The 23,142-nt window shown below is 39.1% G+C and overlaps 1 protein-coding gene across 1 annotated transcript in view; it reads left to right on the forward strand.

The window, feature by feature from the left end:
- Positions 1 to 23,142, forward strand: part of LOC126457247 (enhancer of mRNA-decapping protein 4) — a 164,908-nt gene that overhangs the window by 88,963 nt on the left and 52,803 nt on the right. Inside the window, exon 8 of the mRNA XM_050093399.1 lies at positions 13,022 to 13,190. Coding sequence (XP_049949356.1) covers positions 13,022 to 13,190 — 169 coding nt within the window. The remainder of the gene's footprint in view (positions 1 to 13,021; positions 13,191 to 23,142) is intronic.

The raw sequence follows: 23,142 nt of genomic DNA on the forward strand, positions 1-23,142 counted from the left end.
CAGACTGTTTAACATTTTCTCTTTCAGTGCTTATCAGTTTTTTTTCTAACCATAATCACACTAGATTATCATAGGTATATGAAGTTGTAACTTCGTACTTCACTTATCAACAGAATGTGGTGGTGACAACTTCCTTTTTTAACATCTAACGATTATTTACTGTTATTACTGATTATTCTCTTTCGCATGACAGGTTTCAGGGAAATAATCTGCATTTTTGAGTGTGTTTTTATTATTTTGTTGTAAGTTCTTTCCAGTGCAAACATGCGAAAAACCCTTCATTATTGTTGCTTTGTATCTTGCAGGTACTGGTTTATGGGAAGTATGTGCAGAACAAGAAGCCTCAATAAAAACATATTTTCTCGTATTTGCTTTAAAACAAACTCTTCAGAATGGTGCAGTGGTTCACATAAAGCAAGCACCACATTTAATTTGTCAGTGTAATGAAACACCAATTTGAAAATAGAAATTACTTCCCAAAACGTATCACACATCACCATCATACTCCTAAACATCATTCACACTCATCATCATCCATTTGTAATTAACTATGGATATAGGCCTCTTTTAAACTTTGCCAACAGGTTATGATTGACAGCTTTTCTCATTTAAATTTACTCTACTGGTTTCTTTATGTTGTCAACTCTCTTCCATTATGACATCTCCAGGTCTTTTATTGTAATAAGGAATTCAGCACAATCTTGGTTCATCATTCCATCTCCCTCTATGTCCAGCCCATCTCTGTTTCAATTTTGTAAAAGTTGTTTTTATGTCCTGTCATACGTTAATATCAGGTGCTATGGAGAATAAAAGTTTTTGGAGATGAAAATGTAAAAAAACTGACTTTTTCTATTTTCATCCATTAATGTCTTCTGACATTGTTTTCTGCAGTAACTCTTCATTGAGAGAGAAAAACTGCTTTTTGCACAGAATTGTGTAATAAGGATAATGTGCAGTATCCACTCTAGAACCACTTGTAGACAGCTCTTTAAGCAATTGGACATTTGACAACAGCCTGAAGTACATTTATTCCCTTACGGTGTTCGTTGTCAACAATCAGTCACAGTCTGAAAACAGGAACATTAATAAATATAATACTAGAAGGCCTTAGTGTGGTATAGAACGGAGTGAAGTTTTTAGCCATAAAAATCTTTGACCACTTATCCAATCTACATCTACATTCATACTCTGCAAGCCACCGCACACTGCATGGCAGAGGATACTTCTCATTGTACCACTCAAGTATGGAGTGTGGAAAGAATGATCATTTGAATGCCTCTGTGTGTGCTGTAATTGTTCTAATCTTGTCCTTACAGTCCCTCTGTGAGTGATACTGAGGGGGTTGTATTATATTCCTAGAGTCAGCATTTAAAGCCAGTTCTTGAAACATTTTAGCAGACTTTCTTGGGATGGGTTGTCTGTTTCCAACAGCCTGCCAGTTCAGTTTTTTCAGCATCACTGTAATGTGTTTCCAAGGATCAACAAACCTGTGACCATTTGTACTGAAATTCTCTGTATGTATTTTAGTCCTATCTGGTACCAGTACCACACACTTGAGCAATATTCTGGAATGTGTTGCGCAAGTGTTTTGTAAGCAATCTCCTTTGTAGACTGATTGTACTTCCCCAATATTCTTCCGATAAACAGAAGTCGACCACCTGCTTTATCCACAGTGATTTGTTTATGTACTACATGAATATTTCCATTGCTTATTGGGTAACTCTAATGTTTTGAACTTTTTGTGTGTTTAACATCGATGTTTCATGTACTAAGTGAGTATATAGACTTTGACACATTGGAAATTTGATTTTGAATATAGTATTCAGTCCCAGAAATGAGCTCCAAGCTGTTTTTACCTTCCTGTTTGTTTCTTTAAATATCCATTGCAGTGGCAACCGGCAATCATGTGCTAATGTGCTGCAGCCCTCTGTAAGTACTACACTTAAATTATGCCATTTCTCTTCAACTGTGAGCCAGGAATCACATTAAAAGAATTTCTATTTCTCTCCAAATATGTGCTGGTATGCAAATAAGCCAGATGAAAACATGTGTTGTAGCCCTCTCTCCACTATAATTATAAATCTGTGTTGTGTGCTAAAACGGTCAGCCATGCTACAATAAACTCAGAGAAGGGAGGTAGCTGTTTGTTTTAGACTGTGCATGCCTTGATGTGACATCATCCCTTCCATCACTATGGGTGCTATGTTGCTCGCAGCACCAGATCAGTATTTTTATTTATTTATTTATTTAATTTTTTCAAAGTGCATATAAAGTGTTGTGCAAACAACATGGTGAATTCCGTAGGTGATCTGAGAAAGAGGCCCTTTTCCATTATATCTTTAGAGGAGAAAGCGAGTAGAAGCAGGTAATCGTGCCTTCAAGTACCTAGAATATTTTACCTGCGTGATCCACAGGAAAAGGTTAAATACTCTCCAAAGATTTGCGCATGGAATATGAGGAATTTTTGGCAGTAGTTGACATATTGGTGTTGTGGCCTAGTGGTGAAGTTGTTGGCTTGGGCTCAATTCCCGCCATTACCATTGGTATTTTTATTTTATTTTTTCCATTTTATTTTATTCCTTGCAGTGGTAAAGTATTAACTATAAAATTTAAATATGTTCAAATTGTGGAGTTTATATATGTAAAATTAATATATTCAGTTTAGTTATGAATTGAATATATTAATATTACGCTTGTAACTTAAAATTCTGTAGGTGGTAGTAAAAAAAGTGTATGAGGAAATTTGGTATGAATGTATGAAGAGTTGGATATGCAGGTGTGAAATTCACAATGAACTTTTTTGCTTTCCATGTTTGTTACTCAGGAACAGTGATGTTGGGGGTACAGGGGAGTGAAGGATCAAGGAAATATTAAAATATTAACCCTTTGAGAGTCAGCAATATGAAAAAAATATAATTTTAATTTTTTTATAAAATTAACATTTATTGTCATCGTAAGCAAAGAATAGAACAAGAAAGTGTCACAAAGTAAACAAACAATTCTTTTATGGAAGTGGTTTCACTATGGAGCCACTGGGACATTCAGTTATCTACCTATCACAAGCTCAGAAATTCTGCCACGGGAGATTCACGACTTACAGGAATATTTGGTGCAACTTCTTCAGAGAAGTTGTTCGCAGCTGCTAATTTGTGTGATGTTAACCATCTTATATGTGTATTTATCATAGTATGATCATCTTCACTATCATCAACAACTTGTCATGAATTGCATTTACAATGAGTAGTTCAGGACCTGCCAAAGAAGTTGAAGTTCTGGGTCACTTTCTGCCTCGGATTTCTGTACTCCCAAATCACTGGGAATGCTGTCTTCTTTAAAAGATGGAAATTTAGATCATGTGCGACATCTCAAAACTTTCGCAAACTCATAATGCCTATAACAAATTATAGTCCTAAATAGCAAGTGAAAAGTGGGCCTAAAATTTAAGAAATTTATATCCACTTGAAGAATGAATTATAAAAGTACGTACACCACCAGTGGGTTTTTGTTAAAGCTACTCAAAAGAAATGTCAGTGATATCCTCAACATGACCATTACGCAAAAACTACTTGCCAATTAAATTAAGTAACTAAAATTTGTAGTCACAAATTTTCTGCAATCATGTAGCAGAAACTCCACACTGGCTGCTGCTTTGAATGCTGTAAGCAACTGCTGCATTGAACTATATTCGTAGAAGTGCATCAGTGTATGTCTTGGAGTCGTCTTGCATAACATTGATGATTTCAAATGAAATATTAACTCACACCTATCATAATGATACAGTGAAACACAATCTGTTTACGCATAGAGGATGAGGAATTTTTGAGAAGTAATTGGCATGTGGGTGCCATGGTGCAGTGATAAAGTGCACAGATTGGCAATTCGTTGTCTGTGGTTTGATTCGTGCTACTGTAATCTTTCACTCCCCACCCCCTGCCCTTGCAATGTCCTAAGTACACAAATTCAACAGTCTTTACTGTTTTCCCATCAGCATACTGACTGTATTATTTTGGTCTTACTGTAATTAATCTTCAGGCTTACCGTCATACTGGCTCAGTTCTGTTCCTCAGTAATTTGCTGGAGTTACAAAGGGTTCTAGGAAAGTTTCGTAATACAGCTTTGTTTATTTAATTTTTTTTTGAAGTAATTTCCACCACATTGAATACACTTCTCCATCCTCCAAAATCAGTCCCTAAACCAGTTCTCCCAAGTTTCTGAAGAGAATATGGCACACTTGACGTCCCAAGAACTTAGGAAGTCCTCATCACTCGAAAACTGCACTCCTTTCAGCTTCATTTTCACATGTGGGAACAGTGCAAAGTCACAATGAACAATGTCTGGACTGTAAGGAGGCTGCTGAAGACGTTTCGGTTCTGCACCCCGTAAATATTTGGTCCATGCTTTGACATGGTGAGCTGGAGTGTTGTCTTGATGGAGGAATAAAGTGTCCATTCTTGGATTCGGCTGCAGATTCTTCAAAGATTGGATGACTTGGGGCAGGCGCTGCTCAGTGTACCACGTAGCTGTGACTGTCTTCTGTGTGTCCAAAACAACATGCTACCAATTCCACTCCATCTGAAAAAAAAAAAGCTATCATTTTCTTCTTTACTGATCAGGATTTTCTGACAGCTATGGGTGTGTCATCATCTTCAAAGACCCTAACTTCATTTTGAGTCTTAGTTGACACATCATAATATAAGGGTAATTCCAAAAGTAAGGTCTCCTATTTCTTATAAGTACATAGACCTATTTATTTCTACAATGGTTTACATCAGTTTACAGCTTGAACATTTAGCTATTTTTCGACATAATCACCATTTCTGTCAATGCATTTTTGTAGACGCTATGGCAGTTTTTGAATGCCCATGTCATACTGGCTTGTTGCCATGATGATGTTCAGAAAGTTATGAACCTCTTCTTTCACCTCATAGTCGGAGCTGAATCGCTTTCCGGCCAAGTGTTCTTTTAAACTAGGGAACAGGTAATAGTCACTGGGTGCCAAGTCAGGACTTTAGGGTGGGTGAGTGATTATGTTCCACAGAAACTGTTGCAGGAGAGCAACGGTTTGCCGAGCGATGTGTGGGCGAGCGTTGTCATGGAGAATGTGTACGCCCTTGCTCAACATTCCTCTTCTCCAGTTCTGAATTGCCCGTTTGAGTTTTTTCGGTCTCTCAATACCTGTCGATGTTAATTGTGGTCCCAGTGGGCATAAAGTCGACAAACTGTACCCCTTTCTGATCCCAAAAAACAGTTGTCATGACTTTACCGGCAGACTGTGTTTGTTTGAATTACCATGGCATTGGCGAAGAAGGATGCCGCCACTGGCGTGATTGTTGCTTGGTCTCAGGTGTAAAGTGGTATGCCCAGGTTTCGTCACCCATGACAATTTAGTCCTGAAAGTTGTCCTGTTCGGCTGCAAGGTGGTGAAGAAATGCGCAGGAAGCATCAACTCGTTGCCGTATGTGGCCCTCAGTCAGCATACGTGGCACCCATCTTGCGCTCACCTTCCGGGAGTTCAGTGTTTCTGTTAACATTCTGTGAGCGGTGCTTTGGGAAACCTCAGGAACCAACGTGCAGAGATCATCCAGGGTGATCTGTCGATCTTCACACATGCTTTGCTCAACCATCAACACTGTCTCCTCAGAAATTGACAGTCTCCCACTTCTTTGTTCGTTGTGAATTTCAGTCCGACCAGCTGCAAACTCTCTACACCACTTACGAACATTTTTGACATCCATGCACAACTCACCATTCACATGTCAGATGGTGATGGATCTCAAATAGCACAGTGCCCTTTGCGTTCAAAAACCGAATAACTGTGCACAATTCGCACTTGGCAGTAACATCCAACCGGATCTCCATTCTCAACGGTTGCCAAGCCAGGACTGAGCGCCTCAGCATGGCGTGTGCATGTTTACACACAACACTAGAAACTCTCTTCATAACAGCTTGACCAACTGCCACACAGAGTTCTGTACTTATAAAAAAATAGAAGACCTTACTTTTGGGATTACCCTCATAGTACAGCCAAGTTTCATCACCTGTCACAATGTTGTTCACATACTGAGATTGTCCCTTAGAAACCTTCTTTAACATCTCCAAGCACCAAGTCACGCATCATGTTATCTGCTCTTCCATCAGTCTATTCAGCACCCAGAGATGACAAAGTTTCTTTACTTGCAACCGATCATGCAGACTCGAATGAATTGCTGGTGCATTTAGCCCTAAGGCTGAATGTTTTCTTCCATAACTGATGATCATGACTTCCCCATCCTCTCAGCATCCTCCAGAGCCAGATTTACTCCTTGGAATTCTCTGTACCACCTGAATATAGTTTTATGATGTGGACACACATCAAGTGCAAGAGTCGTTTCTTCAATGCACTGGTCTATGTTTGAACCATGTGGAAAGCTGTACCACAAAACTGCCTGAATTTCAAGACATGATTACAGTGGCATAACAAGCACTTCAAACTAGCCCTGCTAGTGAATGACTTTGCCCACAGACTTGGCACAGTGGCTACAATGCCAGTATGAAGTAGTCTCAGAAGACAGCAACAATCGGGCTCTTGTGATTTATTGTTGTGTCGCATTGCAAAAAATTTCCATAACCCTTTGTATTCTGGATCCAGAGGAAAAAAATTGCATCTGCAAATTGAAAACTGTCCAGAATAGATCTGTTTATGTATTTTTCTTCAAACCAGTTTCTTGATTTCAAGACAACAAACAAAGCTATAGAAAATCATTGTAATCGAATGGAAACTGTAGCTTTGTTGTTTCTTCAAAACAGCAATGTAAGTAGGTGCTATTCCTTATCAAGTTCTGCCAGCATAGATTTTATTTGACAGTCCAGTGCTTTCTCGTAGTCTATTAACACCAGTGAAAGCAGTAGATGACATTTGTTGCTTCTGCCTTTAACTTTGTTATGAAACTGTTGATGGTCCATTTTTCTACACCCATTTCTGAATCAGCTTGGTCATTTGCCTGGTTAAAGACCAAGAGCAAGGATTTTTGTAAAAAATTTATATACCAGTGACAAAAGATGAATGGGCTTGTAATTCTTCAGGTCTTACCTGGTCTCTTTCTTATGGATTTAAACAATTCACCGTAAAGGAAAATGTGGTCTGTATGTGCAGTCAGCTAATTTAGACATTTGTTATTTTGAAGCTTCTAAAATAAAAACATACTAATATGGAAACATTGTAAAATATTAAAAGATATAATAACAGTTGTTACAATCCTGGCAAAAGCTGTTTCCTCTAGTTCCATGTGGTTAACCATGTTTGGTGTGGCATATAAATCAAATTACTATTCCAGATTTGAAGCCACATTTGACATAATCCGTATTCAACATTATTATTTAAGAAATTTCTCCATGTAAAGAACAAATATTTGGGGTCCGAGAAGTTCATTTAAAAGATGTTTTATGCAGGGTGTATACGACCCGGGACATCCAGGAAAAACCCAGGAATTTTTTCAACCGGGAAAAATCCGGGAATTTTTCATTGTTTTAGTTTTCAGTTAAATTTTTGTAATTTTGACTGGTAAGATCCGTTACTCTAACAAAGGATATTTCTGTATCGCGCTACTGCAGAATAATACTGCAGCATTAAAACATGAATGAGAGAAAAAAACGAAAATAAAACTTAAATTGCAAAGGAAATGTGCCATATAAAATAACACAATGCTCGTACAAGTGTCTGCCAACAGCAAAATGTGTCAAAGGCTTTTGGAAGACTATGCAATGCTTCATAACAACAAATTGCTTTCAATGAGCGTGACGTCACAACTGTTTACATTAGACTCATTTAATCAGTTACGAGTGGGCTCATGCACACGCGCAGTTGAGTTGCATATGAGTGCTTCACCCACTTCTGGCTACAGAAATGTGGCTGTTGGCTGTGTAAGCAGCAGTAGCAGCAACCAGCCACATGGTACCCGGAAAAATTTTACTGACGTGCCCAAGCTGCCAGATTCACGCGTGTGCAGCAGGCCCGGATCTAGTGGGGAGTGAGGGCAAACCGGGGTATCTGAACCGGGCGGCAATTTCGGGGGAGGGGGCAAATTCATATTCTTGAGGAAAAAAAACCTTGTTTCACAAAGCACCTAGCATCCAGCGCATGTCGGTCTATCGATTATTCATATGATTTTGAAACACACCACTACTGGTTTTTGAACACATTCTAAGTTGATTTCTGAATGAATTATAAGTTGATTTTTGAAAGCGTGCATAGTGTATATAATGTCTCTGCCAGGGGAATCCTCGTCACATCTAGAAATAAACTTTCCTGCAGACAAAACGGGACCGGGCTATACGAGCCGAGTAGAATAAAGCCGAACCGGCGAATGCCAAGTGCTGCTTGTTTATGTGGTTGATTCAGTTTGCGAATGTTCAGCGTTGTTATAATTACTAGCGAAATCCATAGATACAGACTACCTGAGTGGAAATAAACGACTAACCTATTACCTATTATCTTCTCGGTGTATCCAAGAAAGTGAAATTTTTTGGCCAGATTGCTACGTGAGACAGGGCCAGTTGTAGACACTGGCTAGCAGCCGCTTAAGTTCCATTCCGGGAGCAGTGCAGAAAACGCATTGTACGAACAAGTAATAACGCATAACTGGAGAATAATCGCTGGATAACCAAACCGGTGATTGTGGCAGGGTTAGTGAAGTTAACTGGAGGAGGAGTTTTGACAGTGGTAGGAATAGTTACAGAATTAGTGATGACAAGACTGTTTGTTAGAATGGGGAAGGAGAAGAAACGGGGACGTCACACAAATTATGGAAGAATATGACGATTCCAAATTTATACAGAAATTTTGTTCTACTACTTCTTGGTCTCGTGCATGAGAAACTGGAGCGTATGAATGAAATGTGAAACTATTTCCTAACATAAAGCTTTTTGCTTGTAGTAGGCCAAATAGATATTTCGTATTGGTACTTCGTGAATTATATTCTGTCATATTATAAAAATGATCATTATTGCCAAAACAGTCTCGCATATTTGGTGTGTGTTAAAATTGCTGAAATATTAGAAAGCACACAGTGACAAAATAGATGTAATCAGATCGAGAAACCACACTAATCTTGGGTACTATTTGTATTAACAGCTTTTTCAGTATTAGACAATGACATTTCTATTTTTCATGTAGCAAAACGTTTAACAAAAATTGATAAGGTAATAGTACTTTCGCAGAAAGGAAAGCATGCCATGTAAAACTGTAGCAAGATTAGAGAGAAAAATCGCTAGGACCTAAGGATTGAAGAAATGTGTACTGTCTTGCCTGTCTCTTGTCTTTACTGGTTTTGGGTTCCTATATTTAATTTTATGTTGCACAGAAGAGCAAGTTATTAGCTAATAGGCAATAAAGAGTCCACTTTTTCTGAAGAGTTCTTGTTCTCCTGGTTACAAATAATCCTATCCAGCATTAATTGCGAGGGGCTTTTTACAAAAAAGAAAGGGGGGGGGGGGGGAGGAGGATGTCAAACCGGCCGACTGGGAGCAGGAGAGGTGTTACATGACATTTTAATTACCGTATTTACTCGAAGCTAAGCCGCACTCGATTCTAAGCCGCACCTGAAAAATGAGACTTGAAATTCAAGGGGAGTGAAAAGTTTTAGGCCGCACCACCAAATCTAAACAAAGTTGGTCCATTGTAATATGAGACACAAATTAGGTCGAATGAATGACAATACAGCTACAGTAGTTTGGTTCGAGTCGTTAGCTTAGCAGTTAAGCTTTACCAGGTAGCCATCGCTATGCGTCAGGCCCTCCGTCTGTATTTATACGGGTACCCTTCCTTTTTCACGTGCTTCCTCTGGTTTGAATCGATTGCTTATTTTTCTTTGATCTGATAAGTGCTGTTCTCTTTGTTATAGGTGTTTACATCAGTCTAAGCTGAAAATTCATTACTGTGCTGTGTCGTGCATTGTTTGTCGCATTCTGATAATGAGTGTTTACGACCTGTCGCCACTCTTGGCATGGCTAACGTTTGTGCGCACTACCGCTGCTTTCAATTAAAAAACAAAAGAGAGGAATTTTCTCGTTAGCAAAACAATAGCAAGAGACTGCTATTTGTTGTTACTTACACTGCTGCTTTCTTCGATAATCATCAAGAAGCAAATAATAGACTGCGTATGATAGAAATTGTTTTGAACGAGAGTTTTGCGAAAATTTTTCTCAGTTTGAAAATCTTTGCAGACGCCTCTTTAGTACATTACATTCTGCACAGAAATCAGAGTCATCTTAGATTTAAAACTGTAGTCAATTGCCGTGCTTCATTTCTGATTGTACCACTATTATGCATAAGAATAATACGAAAATAAACATGACACGATATGTATATTCTTCCGCGTTTGCTGTTGTCTAACTCTAGTTTCGTAGTTTATTAGGCAGACAGGATTTAAATGAGATAGCAGCAAACACGAAACAATACATGGCAAAATGTTTATATTCGTATTATTCTTATGGTGAAGAGAATACTGCATGTGATTCACAATACATAAAAGTTCCTATTAGCAATCATCTCACAGGTAGGAAAAAATTCAGAACGTAGAGGTGGCCATACTGACAAACATCCCAAACAGTCTTGCCAGTTGGATTTTCGTAGTACATTGAAATGCTGCTACATTCAAAGATGAACAATACGGAATTTGTATTTACTTCATCGGATAATGTATGAAAATGCAGTGGTCGAAACTCGGAGCGGAGAAAAAAAGCTCATCTTCCACTTTTTTTTTAATTTATTTACTGACTCAGAGATTTTGGCGCCAATATTTATCTTTGTGTAGCGCTACATATATTCGATGGCAGAACTTAGTTGTGGCGGCACCTACCAACATTTTTCAGAACTTCCGCTTACTTTGCACTCGATTCTAAGCCGCAGGCGGTTTTTTGGATTACAAAAGCCGGAAAAAAAGTGCGGCTTCGATTCGAGTAAATACGGTACTACTGTCTTGAAATAGTTTGATGGCATCCATTAAAAAATATGCATGTTTGAGTTCCACAGAGCGAAATACAGTGACATGCAGTATAACAATGTTGTTTGAAGATGCGTGGCACCTCACGGCATGCTTAAGACCAAATAACGTGTCTTACATTTTCTCGAAGATATATCTTTTATGTATCAGACTCTTCAGAAAGATGTGCACTACAAAACGAACTTATTTTTGAGAAGTATATATATATATATATATATATATATATATAAAAAAAACAAAGATGATGTGACTTACCAAACGAAAGCGCTGGCACGTCGATAGACACACAAACATACACACAAAATTCAAGCTTTCGCAACAAACTGTTGCCTCATCAGGAAAGAGGGAAGGAGAGGGAAAGACGAAAGGATGTGGGTTTTAAGGGAGAGGGTAAGGAGTCATTCCAATCCCGAGAGCGGAAAGACTTACCTTAGGGGGGAAAAAGGACGGGTATACACTCGCTCGCTCGCACGCGCGCGCACAAACACACACACACACACACACACACACACACACACACACACACACACACACACACACACACACACACACACAACCATACATATTTAAAGACCTTTAAATATGTCTGCTTGTGTCTGTATATGTGTTGATGGATATGTGTGCCATTTAGAAGAATTTCGATCCCAGAAGATTAGAGATTTATGTCGGTATTAAAAATTTTGCTGGCGTATTTGTGTGATGTATCTTAAAGTGTAACATGCGCTAAACAGATCAACATAAGTGAAAGCTTAGCTTCTCTTGTAGCTTATTAATCTTAGAAACAAATATTATATGCGAAAGCTTTTCTTTTCTTCTAGCAACACTATGTATATTAACTTAAACCATTTACTTTTCCTGTTGGTGGAATTAGAATTTATACTTTCGTAATATGAAAATATGCAGCGTACGTGTTGCTGCACATCAAAGATCTTTCCAAAACGTGTTTTCTCCCCCTGAGCGTCGTTTTCTAAAGTGCTGGGAAATTCTACACTGCTGTATAAAACCATATCCTATCTAAGGATAAGTTTTGCAGTTTCGAGGGAAAGTACAATGTCACTTAACATGGCAAAAGCGTATTTTCACCCGGGAGAAAATGTGTTTTTAACCGGGAGATATGGGAAAAGTCCGGGAATTTTTTCTCCTTGTCCGCGTATACACCCTGTTTATTGTATTTGTAATTTAGATTGCTACTCACCATAAAGATGACATGTTGCATTGCAGACAGGCACAGTGAAAAGACAGTCACACATTTAGCTATCAGCCAAAGCATTCGTCAGAAAAGGAAAAACGTGCACACGCACCCCTCTCACGCAAACATGGCCAATGAACTCTAGCTCCAGCAGCTCGGATGGAATCGGTTACAGTTTAGCCTGTGTGGGTTTTAGGTACTAGGCACAATGGAGATGTCATCCCAAATGGGAGGGCTAAACAATAAAGAATGTCACAGAATTTCATAATGTATTTAACACAAATCAATCAACATGCTGCATTTGCTCATTCTTTATAGTGCAAACTTTAGAACATCTTATGCAAAATGAATGTTGCTGGCAGTCTCCAAATGTGCCTAGTTTTGTTGTTGGGCAAGCATATTGAGAGCAGCAGACATGATTTTTCTTTTGTATCAGATTTTGCAGTGTGATATCTTGAAGTGTTGTTCATTGTAAGTTTCCCTTTTTCTGTCACTATTACTGAAAACCAACACCCAGTATTGTCAAAATCAGATATGAAGAGTAGATGCAACATCAGCCCAGTTAAAACTAGAGCAATTTGTTTTGAAGTCTCTTCCTTTTAATTCTGTTGGATGTTGCACCATCATAACCCTGACAATGTTCCAAGGCATATTTACATTTTATTGATCAGAATAGTTCATTCAACAGGGAACAAAGGTAGTTCTTTAGTTCAACAGTGCAACATTCGGAAAGCATCCTAAATGTATTGTATTGAATAATGTCAGTAAGTTTCCATCTAATTGGTAACTAGTCCCTATAACTGCTAAATGGTTGTTTGCCATCTATTTTACTAATACAGTTATTTGTTCCCAGGTATTGTATATTTTCCAAATAAGTAAAGACAAGCTGGACAGTGTCGCATATATTTCTTCAGCTTCAGAAATGTTTCTTTCATACCCAATTTTGAGCTTTGGCATTGTTGATGCTGGTTTGAGGCACGTTAAAAGTGTAAGTTCATCAAGCCTGGATGAGATTTGCAATGGTAAGTTTAGTAAATAATTATTAAATTCTGAACAGAAAGAGTATTTTTTCCCATGGATTGAAATTTATTCGTGTGTTTTGATTGTAACTTGTAGAATAATTTATACATACTGCTCCCTACCCCTTGTCTCATTGCTCTTATCTCTGTAATAGACCTACTTGCAAGACCTGTACCATACATCCTCCCACCACCACCTACTCCAGTCTGGTCACAAGCATCACCTATTGCATCAAAGGCCTGTGAAGGCAATTACGTGATCTAAAAGTTAAGCTGCAACCACTGTACCACATTCTATGTGGGCATGACAACCAACAAGCTTTCTGTCCAAATGGCAACTGACAAACAGTCGCCAAGAGGCAGCTGGACGATCCAGCTGCTGACCATGGTGCCCAACACAACGTTTTTCACTTCAGTGAGTGCTTCAGTCTGCATCCCCTGGGTCCTTCCTAACACCACCAGATTTTCGGAAATGCACAGATGGGAACTATCCTTGCAATGTATACGTTCTCTTAATCCTGCTCACCTCTTCATTAATTCCTGTCCTTTACCCGCCTATCCCCTTCCCTGCACCCACTCGAGCACCATACAACCTTCCATTCCTCCAACTCATTCAGTCTTTTTACTTCTCTTCTTGTCTGCTCCCTTCATCATTAAAGAAAATTTCAAAATAGCATACTTCAAAGGAATAGACGACATTTTGTTACAGTACACTAAATCAACACATTAAAGTAATCATCTAGAATATACAGCATAGGCAAGTTGAAAAAGAGAATAATGGGGAGAAATGTGCTTGCTGGCTCCAGCCTCTCACTTGCCGCCCCCCCCCCCCACCCTCCCACCCTCACTGTGGAGCTCTGACCTCATAAAGGTGATAAATCACAGTTTCATCAGTGAAACAACTTATTTGATTTTCGAAACAATTTTTATTTTTTGTATTTGTACAGATGTGCTGCAACATAAAAATTTGTTACTTGCAAAAACGTGCAAAAGCCATTTCCATACATTTTAAATTACTATTGATTCCGTACTTGACTATAGAGCTCAAAACCGGGTATGCGTAAGGCTACGGCCTCAAGAGCATGTCTATCATGTGCATTTGTGTGGGAATTCATGCAACACATGTTGCTCTGTCAGTGTAGATCACACATGCACTTCTCCCGCACAGTGTAAAGGCCAGGGAAAATCCATCAGTAGCGCATTGGTGCAAGCTGCGGTAACATTTACTGTGCGCACTTATTGTTGTTATCAACTATGAGAGGAATTTCATTGCATAAGAACCTCTTCCTTGCCTTGTGCGCTGCCATAGTTGTCTACTGGCATTGATGAATTTAGAAAAACACTTGCAATTTTTAATTAATGATCAATTTTTTAATATTGAAGAAAATCTGCAGCCATTCACCAACCATTTTTAATGGATCAAATCAAATTTTACAGGTCTCTGGAAACTGGGAATGCAGTGCATTCTCTACATTTCGAGTTTCTTCTAAGCCTATGCACAATTGCTGGCATTACTACACACACATGCACATTCTGATGGACCAAGCAAGGTGGCGCAGTTGTTAGCACACTGGACTTGCATTGAGGAGGACAGCTGTCCAAACCCATGTCTGGCCATCCCGATTTAGATTTTCCGTGATTTCCCTAAATCACTCCAGGCAAATACCGATGTTTCCTTTGAAAGGCCACGTCCAACTTCCTTTTCCATCATTGGCTAATCTGATGGGACTGATGACCTCGCTGTTTGGTCCCCTCCCCCTAAATCGACCAACCAACCTTCAGATGGCAGATGCTAAAAGAGGAATATATGAAACACCGGTCTTTAACTACAGGCTGTCACAAGCACAGCATTATTTAGAAAGTGTATTTGGCACTTTATATAATAAATGGAGAATTTTCCATTGTGTAGTTGATGTTAATGTGGGTGTGGCAGATGCTTTTATTACTAGTGTGCTGTGCACTTGACAATTTTGAGAGACAACATGATGGCTACAATGTTTGATGATACATCAACATGCAGACAGAAAGTATTCCTGCACATGGGACAAAAGTAAGTAATAGTGGCAAAACTACATCAATCATTTTGCTGTTTACTTGGTTTCCACTCAAGAGTCTGCACCATAGTACAAAAGTTACGGTAACATCCTGTAATGAAGATGGAAAAACTGTCTTATTGGCATTTTATTCATGAACACATTTCAGTCTACACTCTGTATAAGTATTGATGAAATATTTACTGTCAGTGCTCATCAAGATCTGATTTCTGCTTGTCATCCATTGCATTCCACTTTTCTCCTTCAGTGGCCACTACAACTGCTTGCCATGATTCTCTTTTTTAATCTCTGTTTTTGCACTCCTTGTACCATGTGTTGTACAGCCATAGATGTTTCTGCACTTTCACAATCATTACTCCACTGTCCAGACACTCCATTTTGACACTTTATAAAGTACATCAAGATGAAACTTCCTGGCAGATTAAAACTGTGTCCTGGACCGAGGCTCGAACTCGGGACCTTTGCCTTTCGCGGGCAAGTGCTATACCAACTGAGCTACCCAAGCACGACTCACGCCCCGTCCTCACAGCTTTTACTTCTGCCAGTACCTCGCCTCCTACCATCCAAACTTTACAGAAGCGCTCCTGCGAACCTTGCAGAACTAGCACTCCTGAAAGAAAGGATATTGCGGAGACATGGCTTAGCTACTCTCCACTGCAGAGTGAAAATCTCGTTCTGGATACATCAAGATGGCTACAATGACAGTAATGCGAGAGTGGTGTAGTCTGTGCGCTAACTCGAGCAGCAAGGTCACACATATATATCATACGTAACACCTGTAGACAGACTCTTCCAGCGACTGTTAAAGCGACTCCTGCAGTGGGCTTGTCAAATCGATGGTGACACATTATGCAGACTCATCTGGAGAGAATTCATTTTTCACTAAACATATTACAGTACACGAAACATTGCAGTTAGTGACTAATATAAATAATGCAAGAAATGGACACCAACAGAATATAGGTAAATCAATGGTCGCTACACTGCGGTGCCTTATATGTAACTGATTAGTAGCTGCTGTTCTTCCCGTTTCCCAAACGTGTGGCAAGCACCCAGCATGAAAAACACAGAACGAATGCACCCCAGTGCATTTGTGTTGTGTGAATACAGAAGTTCGTGGGCACACAACATGCAAAAATACGTAGTGTGGCTACCACCATTCAACAAACCGGGGTTTCTATAATGTCAGTGTGAGTTGCTGCGCAAGCGGACATGAAAAACATGCTTGTATGTCTGTGCATTAAGACTAACATTAATGTCAAAATTGCGAGAGATTTTGCTGGAGCAACATTTCAGTTGGAGAAGTCTGATCATGGAACAAGTCGGACCAACTAAAAGTAAGCTGAACTGGACCAAGCTCAGGCAGGCAGGTGCTAGGATTAGTTAGTGAATCAGTAGGCTTTACCAGCACCACCTAGAGAGAAGGCTGTTGTGCGCTCTTATGACGTCGTGCAAAGTGGGCCAGGGTTGACGTGGCACTGAGCTGAAAGAATCGAGATGAACGGCCTGCAATCTTTGTCAAATGGTTTTACGGAATCTGTTCTGTAAAAAAAATTGATTTCTCAAATACTTTTAGCTTTATATGCCAGCTTCATGCTGAAGTGCCCATCATTTCGATAATGGTCATAACTATTGTGGTATTTAACATATGAGTATCACATTTGAGAATGTTGCAATCAAAAATAGGGTTTGCTATGAATTTGTGTTTGGTGCATATTATACATTCTGTTGTAGAGTATGAAATACACAAGAGATTTTGAAATTTTCGTAAAACTTGGGATCAATATCTGCCTCCAATCTCGAAAGAATTGAGCATCTGCAGCAAGTTCACTTTCGATTGCTGGTGTGTGGGAATGAAATATTCGTAACGCCTCTCATATCTCGTAAACTGCTGGAGATGCGGAAATAAGATTTTGGCAAATGATACTATGCAAAGAGGAGAGTACTTTGCCATATGGTTAAAATACAGAACTTTATCTATCGCAATATAGCAGAAGCTAAAGGTGGTGTGTGTGTGTGTGTGTGTGTGTGTGTGTGTGTGTGTGTGTGTGTTTTTGCAGTATACATGATAAAACAGGGTATGTTTGTGAAAAATACAGTGTGATAAACTTCAGTCTTTCTGGACCAGACAACTATTATTTGCACTCACTTGAAAAATTCTGCACTAACACTGTGTATAATATTAAATTCATCTCCCTTAAGTATCCTAAATGAAATATTGTTTCATTTTGCAGGTTCACATTTGCAAGTTTAGTATAAGTTAATATATAAAAGCAAAGATGAGGTGACTTACCGAACAAAAGCGCTGGCAGGTCGATAGGCACACAAACAAACACAAACATACACACAAAATTCAAGCTTTCGCAACAAACTGTTGCCTCATCAGGAAAGAGGGAAGGAGAGGGGAAGACGAACGGAAGTGGGTTTTAAGGGAGAGGGTAAGGAGTCATTCCAATCCCGGGAGCGGAAAGACTTACCTTAGGGGGGAAAAAAGGACAGGTATACACTCGCACACATGCACATATCCATCCACACATGTGTATGTTTGTGTTTGTTTGTGTGTCTATCGACCTGCCAGCGCTTTTGTTCGGTAAGTCACCTCATCTTTGTTTTTATATATAATTTTTCCCACGTGGAATGTTTCCTTCCATTATATTAATATATAAAAGTTAACATTTAAGCCTATGGACATAAAAATTGTATTGCTCAACAGCTTGGGAATTGTTGCATTTAATTCCATGTTCATACACTGCTTGTTTATGTGTTAGCTGTTTATAGAGCTCCCTCAGGAAAGCTGAGTACATTCCCCAAGCAAACTAATCTGTTCTCAGAAACAAAAATAATCTTGCTATGATATTGTAATGTAAATTTTCTTTCCTGTAAAAAATATGGCAGATTTTGAGCATGTAATGACCAGAGTGCAGTTGTTGACTTCGTCACAAGAGTTGCAAAGAACTTCACAAACCTGATTGACAATACTCTACAGATAAAAAAGAATTAGCAACATATGTGTAAGTGAAATTTTAGGTGTCTTCCTGACCATGATGGTCAGCTGTTCAAAATGCATGCTGTAAGCCCAGCAAACAACATTAGTTTTATCAATAGGACTTATATACAAGTCAACAGTGAAAATCTGCAACCTTCAGCAGACATTTGCAGCAGTTGGAATGGGACAATGTATCAAGCTAAAAATGTCAATAATAAATTTAACCTATTTCTAGATTAATTTGTTCCATTGTTTGAAGCTGTATTTCCCAAGAGAATTTCATTAAGTGTCTACCTAAGTGGCTGCAAGAGACAGTGACTCACTACGGGAATCAAGCTATCCTGTAAAACAAAGGGAATGTTGTATACGATACAAAGAAAAACTTCAGGACAAGGGACACTACAATTCACATTTGCACTTAGTAACTCCAGGGATAGATCAGAATTCACTACTGGTGACTACAGCAAGTTTAATTCTTTGTAATATGTAGACAAATTACTGTGACATGAGAATTGTAGTCCTCAGCATGCTTAAAATAATATAATTATTAATAATTTATGTTAATGTAGGATGTATAAAACACTAGTAGTAATGAACAATAATTTATTTAAGTCAGACATATGTACATGTACTTCTTAAAAAAGCTGATACAAAGTCCAAGGTACAACCTGATTCCATTACAGAAATACGATTGTCACAATTTCCATCTTAAAAGGCAGCAAGCCTTTTCTACATCCAGTGGAAACACAGAATGATTGAATTGTTGTACACATTTGATATATTGTATTTCGTGAAAAATGACAGTTGCAAAACATGCCAGAAGCATACAACAGGTTACATAACCAGTCTTACTGTCTATAAAATGTAATAATTGTGACTAAAGGTGACTTATGTTGCTGACAAATGTAGTAACTCAGACAGAGTAATGGAGCAACAAACATTTGTTGGAATGTGTGCACCGTGTCACTGGCATGATGCACTACCGAAGGACATTCAACAAAGTGAAAATGTAGCTAGTCATTGGAAACTAATAAGTAATTTAATAGTTTCCAGAGGTGTTGTGTGGAGTTTTTAGTGAAATAACGACTTGATAAACTTTTGTAATCGTTCGCTCGCTTTTGGTTCTTCAGTTTTCTGTGCGTCGAAATCATTTAGTAAATTTCGTGTTTTACTTTTCAATTGACATTTATTACTGTTTCTAGTGAAATATTTCAGTAAAATTTTCATTCAGTGTTTTAACTCCGCTTAATGTTCCAGTGGCTGTTTGAATTTTTTGGTTTTAGCTAATAATTTTGTGAAATTTTGTTGGTATTGGTATTAGCTGTGGTGTAGTAGTATTAATATGCGTAGTTGCTTTCTTAATAGGCAGAGAATTTAGAGACCATTATTGTTAGTTGTTAAATAGTTCTTCTGGTGTAACTGCACTTTGGTAACATAGACGTATAGTTTTCTCAGTAACTGTAAAATTTTACCATGAGTGAGAAGTGTGGGCTCTGTCGTAGGTTTGTGAGTAGTGGGTTACGGTGTGGGATTTGTTCAAAGTACTTTATTGGGGGGGGGGGGGGATGCAGTGGGGAAGCCAGAGGTCGTTTTAGTGAGATCCTCTCGTGGGAATGCAGAATCTGTTGCAGAAATAAGTTGATAAAGGAGCAGGAGCGTAAGATCTGTGCCCTTCAAGTGCAGTTACAATGCGCAAAGGAGGAACTAGATAGGTTGAGGAGGGTGAAATGGAAACTGGCAGTTGCCAAGAAGGCAGCTAGGAAGAGGAGGTATTCAGACAGTTATACTTTGCGTATCTGCAATAGATTTGACCAACTGTCAGAGTTGAGTGGAGAGGAGCTTCGTGTAGCTGTAGATGTAGGGAACATGCAGCAGTCCTCAGCAATTAGGAGGCCTAGGTTAGTTCCAAAGCCTAGCAGAAAGAAGGTTCTGGTGCTAGGTAGTTCTCATGGTAGTGGTGTGGGCCAGCAGTTGCAGGAAGTGTTGGGGAGTGAGTACCATGTCACCAGCATTGTGAAGCCTAGTGCAGGGTTGGCTCAGGTGACTGACAGTATAGGGGAGTTACGTAAGAATTTTATGAAGGAGGATCAGGTAGTGATAGTGGGTGGAGCAGGGAACAGTCTCGATAGGGACGGGGACTATGATGTAGGTGGTGACCTGGTAAAGATAGCCACTCAAACTGGTGGCACTAATGTGCATTTCGTGCAACTGTTTCAGCGTCATGATCGACCTCACCTTAATGCGGCTGTTAGGAGCGTTCACATGGGGCTGGGGAGGGTGCTGATGGCAGAGGGCATGGGTCACATGTCAGTGGTGCCAGTTGGGTCTATCAGTAGATCGGGTTTCACTAGGCATGGCCTGCACCTCAATAGGTATGGGAAGGGGATGCTGGCTAAGCTTATAGTTGACAGTGTGTGGGTGGTGGTGGTGGTGGTGGTGGTGGTGGTGGTGGTGGTGGTGGTGTCACTCATGGAAAAATTCCTATAGTAGTTGGTGTTAGACATGCACCTTTTTTAGATTGACGTCAGCTGGTAGGTACACCTGCTTAAAGGAAGTCCCTCTAACTAAGGGCTCACCTTCCGAGGATGTAATGTTTCCATGTAGAGAAGGAATTAGCATATTTCATCAAAATATAAGAGGTAGTAGAGATAAAGTTAGTGAACTGCTTACAGATGTTGACGATGAAATTATTGGTATATCGGAGCACCACTTAAATAATTTGTCAATTCAGAGTCTTCCTTTACCAGGCTACAGATTAGCTGGCTGTTTCTCAAGGAGTTCCTTCTGGGGTGGGGGAGTGGCTCTTTACGTAAAAAAAAAAAGAGCAGTATTCCATTTGAGTCCATAGATGTATCACGACACTGCACTGAGCAGGTATTTGAATATTGTGCACCAGTAGTTGAATTTAGTGAAACTAAACTTCTAATTGCTGTTGTTTATAGGTCCCCTAACTCAGACTTCAGAGCATTTCTGCTCAATCTAGAGAGGGTTCTTGATTCACTTTGTAGGAAGTACCAGGAGCTAGATATATGTGGTGACTTCAATATAAATTTTGTATATGATGGTGCAAGAAAAATGATGTTGGCAGATCTCCTAAATTCGTATGATCTGTTGCAGATTGTGTTTTTTTCCCCTAGGGTTCAGGGGAGCAGTAGCACAGCCATAGACAATATTTTTATTAATTCTTCGTTACTAGATGGGCATTCTTTGAGTAAAAGCGTGAATGGCCTTCCAGACCATGATGCACAAATTTTAACACTAAAAGCCTTTTGTACTCAAACCAATGTCATATTTAATTACAAACTTTGTAGGAAAGTTAATCCAACACAATAGAGTTTTTTAAACCTTGTCAAGGAACAAGAGTGGCAGGATGTTTATAGTGCCGATAACATAGATGATAAATACAGTGCTTTCCTAAACACATTTCTCATGCTCCTTGAGAGTTGCTTTCCATTAGAACATTGTAAATGGGGTACTAGCAGTAATGGGCAGCCCGGGTGGCTGACTAGTGGGATCAGGATATCATGTAGAACAAAGCGGGAATTATATCAAAATGTTAGAAGTAATCACAATCAAGCTACATTAGCCCATTACGAACAGTATTGTAAGGTGCTTAAGATGTTATCAGGAAGGCAAAGAGTATGTGGTATGCAAATAGGATAGCTAATTCACAGGATAAAATTAAAACCGTATGGTCAGTTGTGAAGGAAGTGTCTGGTCAGCAGCACAAGGTCGACAATATAAAGACAGTTCGCAGTAAAAATATTTCTGTTACTGATAAATCAGAAATATGTACAGTATTTAACAATAATTTTCTGAGCGTTGCTGGTGAAATAAATAAAAAGTTACTTTCTACAGGAAATCATATAACTTTCTTGGCAAATGCCTTTCCGAGATCGATATCTGAAATACTCCTCTGTGATACAGACAAGAGGGAGATTGAGTCAATAATGAAATCACTGAAGACTAAGGATTCTTGTGGTTATGATGGAGTGTCTAGCAGAATATTAAAGTACTGTGCTGCACATGTTAGCCCTGTATTTAGCCATATTTGTAATTTTTCCTTTAGGAATGGCCAGTTTCCTGAACGATTAGAGCACTCAGTAGTAAGGCCGCTTTATAAAAAGGGAGAGAAGGATAATGTAGATAAGTTTAGACCTATTTCCATGCCATCAGTGTTTGCAAAAGTTATTGAAAAGGTATGTATGTAAGGAAAATTGATCATTTTATATCACACGATTTGCTATCAAATGTACAGTTCGGCTTTAGAAGTCGTTTAACAATTGAAAATGCTATATTCTCTTTTCTCTGTGAGGTGCTGGATGTATTAAACAAAAGGTTTCGAACGCTTGGTGTATTTTTTGATTTAACTAAGGCATTTGATTGTGTTGATCACAAAATATTGCTCCAGAAGTTGGACCATTACGGAATACGGGGAGTAGCTCACAATTGGTTCACCTCTTACTTTAGCAACAGGCAGCAAAAGGTCATTACTCACAATGTTTATAACGGCTGTGATGTCGGGTCTGAGTGGGATACTGTCAAGTGGGGGGTGCCCCTGGGATCAGTGTTGGGGCCACTCCTGTTCCTTATTTATATAAATGATATGCCATCTAGTTTTACGAGTAACTCTAAAATATTTCTGTTTGCTGATGACACTAGCTTGGTAGTAAAGGATGTTGTGTGCAACATTGGCTCGGTTTCAAATAGTGCAGTATGTGGCCTCAGTTCATGGCTTGTAGAAAATAAACTAACACTAAATCACAGTAAGACTGTTTTTACAGTTTCTAACACACAATTCAACAAACCTGAAGTTTTAATTTCACAGAATGGGCATATGATTAGTGAAACTGAAAAGTTCAAATTTCTCGGTGTTCAGATAGATAGTAAGCTGTCGTGGAAAGCCCACGTTCAC

Source organism: Schistocerca serialis, chromosome 2 (assembly GCF_023864345.2).
Source record: "Schistocerca serialis cubense isolate TAMUIC-IGC-003099 chromosome 2, iqSchSeri2.2, whole genome shotgun sequence".
Taxonomy (NCBI): domain Eukaryota; kingdom Metazoa; phylum Arthropoda; class Insecta; order Orthoptera; family Acrididae; genus Schistocerca; species Schistocerca serialis.